General features: G+C 43.4%; 1 protein-coding gene across 5 annotated transcripts in view; it reads right to left on the bottom strand.

The window, feature by feature from the left end:
* sntb2 (syntrophin, beta 2) overlaps positions 1-13,800 on the bottom strand; it is a 41,481-nt gene extending 27,681 nt beyond the window's left edge. For 2 of the 5 annotated variants that reach the window (XR_016115121.1, XM_088997609.1), the window contains exons 1-3: positions 11,820-13,799; positions 2,807-3,011; positions 113-323 (exon numbers count right to left, since the gene is read on the bottom strand). Coding sequence is in view for 4 of the 5 variants with exons in the window: in XM_088997609.1 (XP_088853735.1) it covers positions 113-323; positions 2,807-3,011; positions 11,820-12,522 (1,119 nt within the window). In the remaining variant the exon portion in view is untranslated. Of the gene's footprint in view, positions 1-112; positions 324-2,806; positions 3,012-11,819 lie in introns of all 5 variants that reach the window. The other 3 variants (XM_088997611.1, XM_088997612.1, XM_088997610.1) reach the window with 2 other exon arrangements.
* Positions 13,801-14,365: the final 565 nt, after the last annotated feature.

Here is a 14,365-nt window from a genome sequence, read left to right as displayed (position 1 = left end):
TGGTGTGCCGCTGGATATATTTCAATAAAAGAAATGTGCCGTGGCCCCCCAAAAAATAATAATTGAAAAACACTGGTGTAAAATATTGTGGAGCTTTTACTTATTTCACCACCTGCTCAGCCAACCACCCAATATGTTTCAGGTGAGGATGTGGGGAGATGGAGGTAGAGGCTCTCAGGTAAGCATTAATGTGAGCAAGAGTCTGTAGGAGCAGAGCAGCAATATTTGTGTGGATGGCAGTGAACCAGGAGTTGGCAGTGGGGGCATCTTTACAGCGAAGTACCACTGTATGCTGCCCATCAGGGGAATGGAGCTCCAACAGTCTGAAAATGTGAACAAAAAATATATTGGCTGGTGTTGGTGAAATCTTGCATCTCAAAAAACATAACTTTTCCGGAAACACGCACACATGCGCATACACACACACAACGCACACAAAAGCATTTTTTAAAATTTACACTGAATTGTCAAACTGCGCTGCACAGACCTCTGGCAATGTTTTATTTTTCCTTCCACAAGGGAGCAGCATTTCCCTGTTTTCCATGTTTGCCCATTGTTACAGCTTCAGCTGTTAAAACGCTATATAAACCAATATGTATGTATTGCATTGTATTTTGGACAGCCGCCCTCATTTCAAGCTTATATAACTCCAGACCCATATAATTTAGGAATTCAATCTTTTTTTCTGATGAAAGAAGAGAGTGACAATGACAAAAACCCTGGCACTGGAGGGGACACGCCTGGCAGTGAATGGGTTAATGCTGTCAAAATTAAGACATTAAACCATTTCTACAACTCATTCGATGTACTTCATTGACCTTGTGTATGTCAAACTTGTCCACTTAGGGGCAGTGTGGTGCATGCATGGCATGTGTGAAATTAAAAGAGCAGGGGGTGGGTGGGGTGGGGGGTCACAATTGAACTAAATTACTAGAACACAGAATGGAATAGGAACAGAAAAGAACAGTATAGAAAGGATATTCTTTCATTCACTCTTCCCTGCTTATCTGAGGTCAGGTCACAGGGGCAGTTGCCAATGAACAGAAGCCCAGGAGATTAACAGACTCAGTGACAAAGAGCAGTCTTGGTGGAGGTACACAGCCCAAACTCTATCACCAGTTGACCAGGGATCGAACAACCCTACTAAGGTACCCTGTGCACCATACTTCGGAGGTACCCCTCACAAGATCCACAGCGGTACATAGTCAAAAGACTTCTCCAAGTCCACAAAGTACAGGTAGATTAGTTGAGTGCACTCCCATGCATCCTCGACTGGCCTGCCAAGGGTGTGGGTACCATAGCCACAGGAAAAAACATACTGGTCCTCCTGAATCTGAGATTCGCCTTCCGGACAAACCTTCCTCTCCAGCACCTATGAATATATCTTACCAGGAATGCTAAGGAGTATGATGCCCTGCAGTATGAACACACTTTCTGGCTCACCTCTCTTAAAATGGAGAACCACCACGCTAGTTGCCAATCCAGAATCACTGTCTCCGAGGTCAATGCGATGTTGCAGAGGCTCATTCTGGGGCCACTGAGCTGTTTTCGAACGGCAGTTAATTTTTGCTCAAAAGTGCTAGGCATTCTTCTGTTAAGCTAAAAGCAGAAAAACCTCGTTTAACATATAAATGAACCAATTTTAAATACAGGACAACAATTGATAAACAAAAAGAAGGTTTCGTCATGGGAGACTCACTATCCACAAAGATGTTTTTCACGGAAACCAAAGCTATTCAAACGGTCCCACAACAATACAAACCCACAGTGAAATGATACAGAGATGACATTCTATAAATATAGGTGTCACACCAATGAGAAATCAACCGATCACCGTAACACCATAGATCAAACCGGAATCATCAACTCACGAAACACACGGGGTGATATCCTTTCTTGACCCAAACATTCAACATTACAATGACTGCAGCAAAACAATCACAATGTGTATGTAGGAAACACACACACACACACAGACTCACCCTAACCCCCCCTGGACATCATAACATCCCACAGCACACATGCTCCCCACACAAATACTGCGAAATTGAATTTAATTTTGCATTTATGATTTTAGCCACAACTATAAAAGCTTATGTAACTTGACCAACATCTCAAAATGTCAAACATTTCATGAGAATGCAGACATAATGACATCTATGAACATGTTTTATTGTAGTGGTAGTGCCACCTCCTGGCAAAAGTAAATATATTTTTAGTCCACAATATTTTAATAGATGACTGAGTTACCAAGATTGTTTACATTTTGGAGGTCTGTAACAACCCAACATCGACAAAAAAGTCTCTTGGAGCCATATGCTGAAGCTAAAAAAAGTATTACATTTCAAAGTTTCTTTCAAGTTTGGAAGAGTTTTGTGCCCTCTATCCTAGTATTGGACAATGCATATTAACAAAGATATCTGCAGGTACCTAAACACAGCTGATTCAAATAAACAGGTTCAATGTCAGGCTTTCAGTGAGATTGCTGATGATCTGATCATTTGAAACAGGTGCGTAGCAACAGGGAGATATGGAAAACATGCAGGACAGTGGCCCTCCAGGACCTGAGTTTTGGTTTGACACACCTGGTCTATGTCTATGTAATTGTCTGGCAGGCAACTGTCCCCTGCCTACTGCCCAGATTCAGCTGGGAAAGGCTCAAACATGCTTGCGATCTCTGAGGAGAACCATTTCAGACAATGGATGGATGGTAAGAATATACAGATATTGAGTTACAATTTTAGTTAGATACACATTTTTTATGCTATCTCAGCAGGTAAATATAATGTTAATGTTAAATTCAGACCTGTTCTCCAAGTCTGGCATGGTTAGGTTTCGACTGATGAAGCACATCTTCAAGCTCATAACCTTCCTGTCTTTGGAGGAGCTGCGTCTGGGAGATCCAGAATCCTCATTCCCGTTGTAGCTCGGAGCCCCAACACCATTCCAAGGCAAGTCAGCCACCAAGGAAATCTTCTTGAATAGTGGAGAAACCTCACGGATGTACTTGACTGTGAAGAGAAACAGATTTAAGTAAGAATGATTACATTTGTCTAACCTGGGAGTGGTAAACTCTTGGTACTCCATGACACGATACAATAGGCAATTCAAGGCTCACAATAGCGATCATATCACGAGATGACAATACAGCGATTATTGATATATTGGTCAGGAAATCAATCCACTATATTATAGGGATTTTTCCAATCCCTTCCGTTTTGCGAAGCAGCTACCCGGGTACAAGCACAGTGGCTGGCTTGAGTGCACAAAGACAAAAGAGGAAGTGAATCGTTTCCTCAAGAACACCATGAGTGATCCACTGAGGGGACAAGAACTAGGGCAAAACAGAGCACTCTTCAGCCCTGCCCCACCAACGGCAAAGTTCCAGTTGACAGAGCCGAGTCTGAAAGAAGTCAAAGAGGTCATCGTGGCAGCCCACTTTACATCTTCCCCCGGCCCCAGTGGTCTACCTTACCGTGTCTACAAGTGCTGTCCAAATCTCCTCCGGCTTCTATGGAGGGACTTGAAAGTGATCTGGCAAAGTCGAGGCGAGAGTGGCCGACCAGTGGAGGTGTGCAGAGGGAGTTAGGAAACCCAAGGAGGACCACTCGAAAAACATCAACCAGTTTCGGATCATCTCACTATTGAGTGTGGCAGGGAAGGTGGTGTTAAGCATCATCTCCCTAAGACTGACCGGGTTTCTCCTCAAGAACAATTAAATCGACACTTCAGTGCCGAGCGATGATCTACAGCAGGGGTCGGGAACCTTTTTGACTAAGAGAGCCATAAAAGTAAAATATTTAGAAATGTTTTTCAGTGAGAGCCACACGCACGCGCACATACAAACGCTCGACTGCGCGCGCACACACACGCTCGCGCGGCCATATTTCAACAAAATATCAGAATGTATTTAAAATAACTTTGCGATAGTACTCACCGTTAACATGAATGGTTTCCGTTCCTCGTGATTGGTAAAAATCCAGGCAAACGATCGGAATGAAATTCAATTTGCCGGTCCAGAGGCGAAGTTACTGCTAGCTAGCCTGCACACGGCTCATAAGCTTCCACACTTGCTATCTGAAATCTACTTCTCGCAGAAGTATGTTGATGCTAACGTTAACATGGGGCTTGTCAAAATGTCACTGACATTCGACTGTTTCATCGATGGTATTGTTTCATTGCAAATTAGAATCAGAACATTTTCTCTCTTCTAATGCTCCGGTGCATTAAGGCTGAAGTGCACTAGTTGGGCTCATTTAAAGGGGCATTTACCTGTTTCAACATGACAGCCACTATCATCCAATCAAAATGGCGCTTTCGGCCATTCTAGGTTAGTGTCATCCAATCAAAATTGCGCTTTCCGCCAACTGCAGCCCCAACGGGAAATGAACGGCGAAATAAAACAAAAATATGTATTTAGTTTTATCGGCGAGCCATATGCAATCATCAAAAGAGCCATATATGGCTCGCGAGCCATAGGTTCCCGACCCCTGATCTACAGTGTCCCTGGCTTTCTGGAGCACAACGGAGTAGTGACACAGCTCATCAGAGAAGCCCACGAGAACAGAGGCGACCATGCTGTTTTATGGTTGGACCTGACCAATGCCTATGGGTCCATTCCACACAAACTAGTTGAGCTTGCGCTGCAACTCCATCATGTCCCCAGTAAGATCAAGGACTTGATCCTGGATTATTATGATAATTTCAGGCTCAGGGTCACTTCTGGGTCAGTAACATCAGACTAGCATCGCCTTGAGAAAAGGATAATAACAGGTTGTACCATATCTGTTGATCTCTTTGCACTGGCGATGAATATGGGGGTAAGGCTGCTGAGGTAGAATGCAGAGGGCCTCTGTCCAGATTAAGTGTTTGACATCCCCCCATAAGAGCCACATGGATGACCTGACCATCACAACAACATCAGTTCCAGGAAGCAGGTGGATCTTGCGGGGATATGAGAGACTCATCGGATGGGCTCAAATGAGCTTCAATCCTGCCAAGTCAAGGTCCATGGTCCTGAAGAGGGGGAAGGTGGTTAATAAATTCTGGTTCTCAATTTCAGGAACTGTGATTCCATCAATTACAGATCAACCAGTCAAGAGCCTGGGAAAGCTCTTTGACTCCAGCCTGAAGGACTCTGCCGCTATCCGGAGGACTACTGAAGAGCTTTGCAGTTGCCTAAGCCCGGTGGACAACTCTGGCCTGCCTGGCAGATTCAAAACCAGGATCTACCAGAATCATGTGGCCTCTCCTCGTCTATGCAGTCCCAGTAACGACTGTGGAGTCCTTTGAAAGGAAGATCAGCAGCTACCTGCGGAAATGGGTTTTCCTCGCAGCCTCAACAGCTCTACCCTGTATGGAACAAGCAACATCCTGCAGCTGCCCTTCAGTGGGCTTTCTGAAGAGGTCAAGGTGGCATGCGCAAGAGAAGCCCTGCAGTATAGAGACTTCAGAGACGGCAAGGCGTCATCAGCAGGCATTGAAGTGAGGACAGGAAGGAAGTGGAAGGCAGAAAAGGCATTGGAGGTGGCTGAGTCAGGCCTTAGGCGAAAGGCACTGGTTGGGACAGTGGCAAAAGGGAGCGCAGGCTTGGGCCCAAGGACCCAAATCAGCCAGGTTCGGGGCAAGGAGAGACAACAACTACTCCAGGAGGAGGTCCGTGTAGGCCTGGTGGAAGAACGAGTGGGCAAGGCATTGGGACTCTGGAGGACTTTCTATGAGCCCATAGAAGTCGGCTGTCGTGGCTTCGCGGGACACTCCCTCTGTAAAGTCTTTGGCTGCCTGGGAATCAGTCTGCAAGTGAAGCGGCAGAGAAAGCCACAAGGTGGTTGTGGCTGAAGAGAGCAGATCCATGGGTTGCTACTGTACTTTGTGAATAAACATCCTGCTTGGGTAGTACGTCTCTGCCACCTGCTTTGGGATCCCAAACATTCCACTACGTTCCGACGAGTCAGCTGCCGTCACTCTCGCTCGGAACGTGACAGCTACGGATGACTCGGCTACAGGATGTTCTTTTCTCTTAAAATATCTATCCAATTACACTTGCTCTCACTCCCACAGCCACATCACTAGATTTCACAGTCTCCTTATTGTTTAAGGAACTAAAAGAATACTGATCGTAGATTTCGCCATGCTGTATTCCCTAGTCCAGGGGTGGGCAAACTTTTTGAATCGCGGGCCGCAATGGGTTCTAAAATTTGACAGTGGGGCCAGGAGCATTTGGAGGGAGTGTTTGGGCCAGAAATACTAAACCTAAAGGATTAAAGGACAACCGACGCCTCCGGACAAGTTATGTCCATAATTTGTAAAATCACTTCAAATGACTTCGACTGAGCATATTTTACAAAGATTCCACAGCATTTAGCTATAGTTTACGTTTTAAGACTCCCGCTGAATATTCGTGAAGTCTTGTTTTCGAGTTGGTGACGATTCCTGACGTGATGTCATGTCAGGAACGCCCTTGACTGAGAAAGGACACACAATGCATTTTGTGGTACTTTGTTTGGTCTGAAAACTTCGTGTTGATGGCGAAATTAGAAGGAAAACACATAAATAATGCGATGGTGAATCGTTGTGTGTTGCACCAAGACAACTATTTGATATTCGCTGACACAAATTCCCAGCTGACAAATCAGCCGATTTCCAATGGAGCTTGGGCGCCATCATCTGCATTTTCTGGGTGCTACATTGCTGTCATTGACGGCTCAAATTGATATGGGAGGACTCCTTTAATCAATTGCAAACATTTATGCTTTCCTCTTCAGAACTATTTGAATCAGATCATAACTGGATGAGAAACAAGAAAGCATCTTCTCCGAATCTGAAGCCATTGTTTTGATTCTCGAGCAAGGCCAGATGTCTTGGCGTGACATCAAGAACAAGGGGGCGGGACCTTCTGAAACTGGCCATTTTCGGATTCATTTTGAAGTCATTTTTATTGGTGTTTTTCATTTGACAAAAAATATCAGCCTGCGTATTTTGGGTATTTTAGATGCTATAAAAGTTTTTCTGATGTCAGTAGGAAACAAAAAAAAAAAATGGTGCCGGTTGTCCTTTAAATGTAGTGTGTACAAACCTCATAGCACAGTAAGAACACGACAACCCAATTTATTAACTGTCTTTCAAATGTGAAAAATATCCCTGATCAGTTAATAAATTTGTCTCAAGGAATATGCAAGATATGGCGTTTACATACTATTTCGCAGATACTGGGAGGACGAAATGGAAATAGATATGCACTGTGATTTATCAAGATTGCATCTGTTTTTAATAAGTTTCAATCGAAGGTGCAAAGTTAAAGAAATCAACTATCATCTATTGAAAAATGGAATCACTTTCAACATTCAAAACATATTATTACACAACGAAATATTCAAGCTCAATAATACCTACTTGTGTTAAATTCCACAAAATCATGGATGGTTTGTCCTGACCGCGCGCTCTACAAACTCGCCACGGATGCCCTCGCCTTCACGCGCAAATAGTACACGTGTAACGTCGCCAAGCACACAGACATAGGCAACCTGCAGTTGAAATTTGCATACTCAGCACGGCAGCCAATCAGAAGCCTGTTTCCTTCTTCCGGACTTTTGCAAGTGTTCTAAGGTCGTGCATTTGTATATCATTTTCCAAAATAGATGCACAGAACCTCAGCCCAGAAGAAAGATTCAAAAGAAGCTAACAACATATGTGACGCTACAAAAGTTTACATTAACCCGTGACTGTAAAGTGTACTTGAGAGATATGAAAGGGGCAAAGTGGCTTGTAGCAAGCAATGCAAACATTCCATTGTGCACCATGATGACAAATGACTACTGCAGCAAAATCTATGGCCATTGACATTTACCGTAAATTAAGCAAAGTAGCATTTGTGGTAGGTGTATCCTTAATTTAAAAAAAACTAAATACTTTGTGACAAAGTTTTTTTCAATGTGATTAGTCGTGTTATTGTGTTTCAGGGTGTGAAAAATGGGGCAGGCAACTTTTCAGAGTTGTCTGCCCTGTTGTCCGCTAACTTTTTGTCATGAGTTTCAGGAACTGTTTTTACTATAATTTGGACAAGTTCGGCGGGCCGGATTAAAAAGCCTAACGGGCCGTATGTGGCCTGCGTGCCGGAGTTTGCCCATGCTGCCCTAGTCAGATCAGACACTCGCACACCTCCTTCATATTTTGCGATTATTTCTTTCTTAAATGCAATAGTTGTACGCACTACTTTTCTTTTGTCACTTTTAGCAGCACTTACTTTCTTTGGAGGCATGATTAGGGGCGAAAACTCTTCGTACACCTATATTAAACGCTGGAGCAAAACGCAGCACTTCCGCAAGCGACAACAGTTGGTCACGGAGACAGCGATACACCCGTACGCCGCTCAGCACCCCACCCTCGCGTACGCACTCACACGTCGTATTGGCGTTCGAACACCGATTGGTGTTCGAACTACGAAGCAAGAATATCTCGAATATTTTGTTCGAACTGTGAGGCGTTCGAGAACCGAGGTACCACTGTATAAAGGCATGAAGTTTAAGTATCAAAAAGAACCATGATGTAATAGTACAATCCAATGACAGTTGTGCGACAATATGCAGCGTCATTGAGTATAAAGTGATTAGTGTTGTCATATAATACTATGACAACTGTACAATTGATGAAGTGGTGGTAGTACAATTCACCCATTTTAACATCAGTAATACGAAAACAAGATGAATGTGTGCGTGCTCTACATCACCATTGTTTTCTCCAATTGCAAAATATCAGCAATACAGTCAGCACCCCGAGAGAGTCAAATAAGATTTGCCTTGTACGCCACCAAAACAAGCCTCTTCAACTTTCTAAAAAGGCAGTGTTGCATTGATTCCCTGGTACAGGGAACAGAATCGTCACATGGGGAAGTACATCTCACTACCAATTGCAAATGTTGAAAGACGACCTGCTCAGTTAAAGTTTTGTCATGTCATTAGAGTAAAGTCTAAATCAGGACTCACCAAATCCATACACACGCATGCATACAGCCATAACATAAACGAAACACAAAATTAAAGCAGACAGAAAAGTTTGTGAGTTTCTGAAAAGTAAATCACCTTAAAGGACAACCGACGTCTCCGGACAAGTTGTGTCTATAATTTGTAAAATGGCTTAAAATGACTTCTACTGGGCGTATTTTAATAAGATTCCACAGCATATAGCTATATTTTACGTTTTAAGACTCGCGCTGAACATTCAGGAAGTTTTGTTTTTGAGTTGGTGATGAGTCCGTACGTGACATCAGAAAAGGACCGCCTCCTCACCGTAAAAAAAGACGCATTGTAGCGTCTTTCCATCACGTCAATGTATTTTGCTGTACTGTTTTTTTAAATCATGTCTTACACCCAAAAGCCGCCAGCAGAGGGAGGCAAACTCCATGGAAAGATAGTATCAGCCTGTGGAAACGAGCTGATTCATTCCACACTGGAGCTGGTCGCCATTTTTCCTGCATCTTCTTGGGTGAGACCCCCCGCCCGTTTGCCTCAAAATGGCCCAAATAAATTCTTTAATCAATTGCAAACATGTATGCTTTGCTCATCATGTGTAACAAGAAAGCATATTCTCCGAATCTGAAACCATTGTTTTGATTCACAAGCAATGCAAGACGTCTTGGCGTGACGTCACGAAAGGGGGGCGGGGACTTTCTGAAAATGCCCAATTCGCAGCTCAATTTTTTTGCAGATTTAGGACACTTTAAGTCATTTTTATTGGTGTTTTGCATTTGACTAAAAATATAATGCTGCATGTTTTGGGTATTTTAGATGCGATAAAATGTTTTTCTGATGTCAGTTAAGAAACAAAAAAGTGACGTCGGTTGTCCTTTAAGGGGAGACCTGACAAAGCAAAACATTTTAACAGCACATTAAGTGCACAAAAATCACTATGGTACTGTGGCTTCCTACCATTTTATTTTAATATGCTTATCCTGGTTAGCTAAATTTTAGATAATGTCATTGGTGAATGGCCGATCAAACAAACTTTGAATGAGAATTTTAAATATACATTAAAAATACATATACTGCAACAGCATTGACTGCAAGGTGCAATTGAGACTGCTAATTGTTACCAACGGCCGGTGATGCAAGTCATGCACCATTGTAAATTAAAGGTGACCTGCTTTTTCATTCATTTTTTGAAATACTTTTCTGTGAAAGTGATAGGATGCACTGTACAGAAATACAAAAATATATAAAGCACACACACACACTTTTTTCTCCATTACCCCAACAATCCTTGCGGTCAACTTGGGAGCAGTCTGCACACTATTGGTCGACCGCGATAGACTGGTTGGGCATATCTGGTTTATGTCAATAATGCAAACTCCCAAAAAGGAAATCTGGAGTTGAACATCGACATCAAATCGCATAACCGTCAGGCAGATGTACTAAGCACTAGATCATGGTTTTTTTAGACTGAAAATGTCATTTGCCTTCTGGGTTTAGCAGGGGTACCAAAGATGTGGCCTTATGGCTATGGGATAATCATAAAATGCAAATGTTTTTTGTAGAATACTAGAAATGACTCAGACACAAACAAGTTTAGTTTGAGACCCTTGGTTAAAGGCATTATGTTGCCCCTCAATCACTGTATTATTGCTGTCATCATGAAGATTTATAAAGTGACACTTTTTTTTCTTTGACTGAGTTTGGGTGGACTCCAGAGCATCTAATATTTACATGGCCGGCTGTAGGTGATCTACCCTTAGAGGTCAAAGGTATACTGATGAGAGGATTAATATACAATGCAATACAATACATCCTGATTTATATAACATTTTCACAACACCTGAAGCAAAACTGAAGCACCGTAACAAAGTGCTTAATAAAACAGTTAAGATTGAGTAAAATAATAAACCCAACACATAATATAAAACATGGACGGAGATGCAATCCATATCACCTTTCCCTCATGCATATTGTTTAAAGGACAACCGACGTCTCCGGACAAGTTGTGTCCATAATTTGTAAAATGGCTTCAAATGACTTCTACTGAGCGTATTTTAATAAGATTCCACCGCATATAGCTATATTTTACGTTTTAAGACTCGCGCTGAATATTCAGGAAGTCTTGTTTTTGAGTTGGTGACGAGTCCGTACGTGACGTCACTAAATTTATCAGCCTGTGGAAACAGAGGTGGCCACAGGAGGTCGCCATTTTGTGCCTCTTTTTCGGTGAGACAATTCCCCTCAACGTTGCCTCATAATGGCCCGGAATAAATGTTTTAATCGATTGCAAACATGTATGCTTTCCTCTTCAGAACTATTTGAATCATACTCATAACTGGATGTGTAACAAGAAAGCATATTCTCCGAATCTGAAGCCATTGTTTTGATTTTCCAGCAAGGCAAGAAGTCTTGGCGTGACACCACGAACTGGGGGAGGGACTTTCTGAAAATGCCCAATTCGCAGCTCAATTTTTTGCAGATTTTGGACACTAAGTCATTTTTATTGGTGTTTTGCATTTGAATAAAAATATTATACTGTGTGTTTTGGGTATTTTAGATGCTATAAAACGTTTTTCTGATGTCAGTTAAGAAACAAAAAAGTGACGTCGGTTGTCCTTTAAAGCAAATGTGTCAAATTATCATGGAAACAAGATTAACTTTTCACATTTTCCTTTTCGGCTGCAGGCTCCATTTAAGATTTCTATTTGAAGTTACGATTTGCTCTGTACTAGAACTAAATTTCATAGCCAAAACAGGTGTCTGCAAATAAACAGTGCACGGGAATTTGTGGCGGGAAGACGCCATTCTAATCACGGTTTCGATAAATCCCTGTTCAAACGTGATCGCACTTACCCTCCAGCGTCACTTGTTTTCCTGCCTTCTTCAGGGCCTGTACCGCCAGGTCGTGGGTTGCCTCCCGGAGGTCGTTACCGTTCACTGACAGGATAGCGTCGCCCACCCGAAGCGCGCGACTTTGGTCCGCAGCGAGCCCCGGGAAAATCTTGGAGATAAGGATCGGCATCCGATTCTCGCGCCCTCCTTTGATACTGATCCCTAGCCCGCCAGACTCTTGTTTGACTACTCGCACCTTTCGCACAGCCTCCGTGCAGAGGTCTCCACAAACTGGAATTTCGCCTTGCCCCGAACCGAAACTGGACCCTGGACTCCCATCGCTCGACCCAGGACTTACAAAGTCACAGTTGGGGCCGTTATTCGAGTACTTCCCGGGGCTGCTTAATCCGTTGACGCCGTCACATGGACGAGCCACGCGACCAGGGCTGCTGCTGCACCCTTTCTGGGGTTGTCCTTGCCCAGAAGACAGACTCCGGCCAAGTTGCCCGGACCTGTGTCCCGATTCGCTTCCATTCGACATACCATTTCCCATATCATCGAGTGGAGTGCTGTGACCCCAGTGGTTGGTCCCCTGTCCGCTTGTATCCGCTTCTGCCGTTAGAGTGAGCGTTTCTCTGGTAAGTTCGGCGGAAACGCGGATCCAGCGATCGCGCAGAAGTAGGTCCAATTGACCGTTTTTATCAGCTCTGGTCCAAACTGCCATTCCCGAACAGTTAGCTAGCACCGATGAAACTCCGTTCACGTGCAGCTAGTCAAAAACTTGGCCTCGTTTTGCTTGTGCGTACGAGGCCCCACTAAAACCTTCCAGTGGGCGACATCGACACACGCTCTCGCATACAACAAGGAATGCCACAGAGAACTTGCATACAGAATCCAATAAACGAGGACCAGCCAGTCAGCCTCTTGCGAAGTTCAGCAACCAAGGCTATTCGTGCTCCACTTTAATGATTTGCATTTGAAAAACTCCATATCCATAGATGTCCTTCAAAGTAAAGCATACGCTTTTTCTTTACTGTCGTAATAATGTAACTTTTTTAGCATTCAGTTGTAAACTGGAATTTAGTCATAGTAAAGCATTTGTTCAGAGAAAATTGCCAAAAAGTTGGAAGAAAATAATGAAACTCAATATTGTGACATCCCGTTCTCGAACCCCTCGGTACTGGATTGACGTATATAGCTTTTATTGTGAATAACGAAGCTCCACTTCCCGTAATGGATTGCGCTATGGTGTGATTTGACTGAAAGTAGTCAGTGAGTGGCAGGCACTCACGGCAGGAAGTTTGTCTAGTCTATTTGGATAATTTATTCATTATGATTTTCAAGCGGGGTCTGTTTACGTGTGTAAAGAGGTGGTTTGAGAGTACAAGCTCACAAGCCATGAACATGTGATATTGGAAAACCGAAGGAACCAAGACTTCTAGATTTTCCAAATGCACTTGTTTGGCTACAAAAAAAGTTAAAAGGCTTTACTACGTGTTTTTTCATGTGTACCGCTGTAGTGTACACCAGACCGTGTTCGTGACAATAAATTGAGGGGAGAAGTTAAAGGGAAGAGTACGCAGCCCCTAAGGTACAGGTGTCAAAGGGGCATTTGGCCCGCCACATAATTTACGTGGCCCTCGGGTGCAAATCATGTGCCTTAACTCATGATTGTTGCTGAGTTCTGTACCGAAATGTAAAATTCTCATCGGCAAGGAACAACGTGGAGATTTTACAATGGCCCTCCAAGGGAACCCATAACTCTGAAGTGACCCGCGACAAGAAAGTATTTTGACACTCCTGCCCTGAGAGAACTTTGCATTCCCTCGCAAAGTTATGCGTTCCCGCCCAAAACGTTGCGTTAGCTCGTAAAGTTTTACATTCCTTCGCAAAGGTTGCATTCCCTCATATACCGTATTTAAGCGCAACAACAGTTTTAATGTATTTGTATTTCAATCTAAGTCAAATTCTATTAAACTCACCATGTTTTGTTGTTTTTGGTTACACGGACGATCACCCGGAAGTACATCATGAGGCTTCATTTGTCCTATTGCGCCATCATGTGGAAAACTCATTCAGAATTCTTCAGCCCGGATCATCACCAGAACCTCATCCTTTCACAACATCACCCCCCTCCTCCAAGAGCTCCACTGGCTCCCGATCAAATATAGAATCAACTTTAAAATTCTTCTTTATACATTTAAAGCTATCCATAATCTTGCCCCCGCTGTAATGATATGAGCAAATCGTATTTGCATGTTCTAGTTCTACTAGTGATGCCTGGCTATAGATCAAAGGAGCAGGCGCTCCTGCAAGTCAGTCTGATGAGAGCCTACGAGAGCCACACATGTCAATTGCCTTCTCCCTCCAACCAACACAGCCGTCCTAATAAAGAACCTCAACTCTATCCAGAAGTTGTATCATTTACTGAACCCGCTTACACAAAGCAACACATGGTGTCAGAATTGGTCTGGAAGACAAGAGGACGATAAAAGGACTTGGAACGGAAGATTCCACGGAGGAAGGACATTGAGCACAACCCACGGCAGAAAACGGCAGAAATGGAA

The sequence above is a fragment of the Hippocampus bargibanti genome, linkage group LG05, assembly GCF_051943395.1.
Source record: "Hippocampus bargibanti isolate YZ-2025 linkage group LG05, ASM5194339v1, whole genome shotgun sequence".
Taxonomy (NCBI): Eukaryota; Metazoa; Chordata; class Actinopteri; order Syngnathiformes; family Syngnathidae; genus Hippocampus; species Hippocampus bargibanti.
The sequence above is the reverse complement of the archived record's forward strand: the minus strand, read 5'-3'. Positions and strand labels throughout refer to the sequence as shown.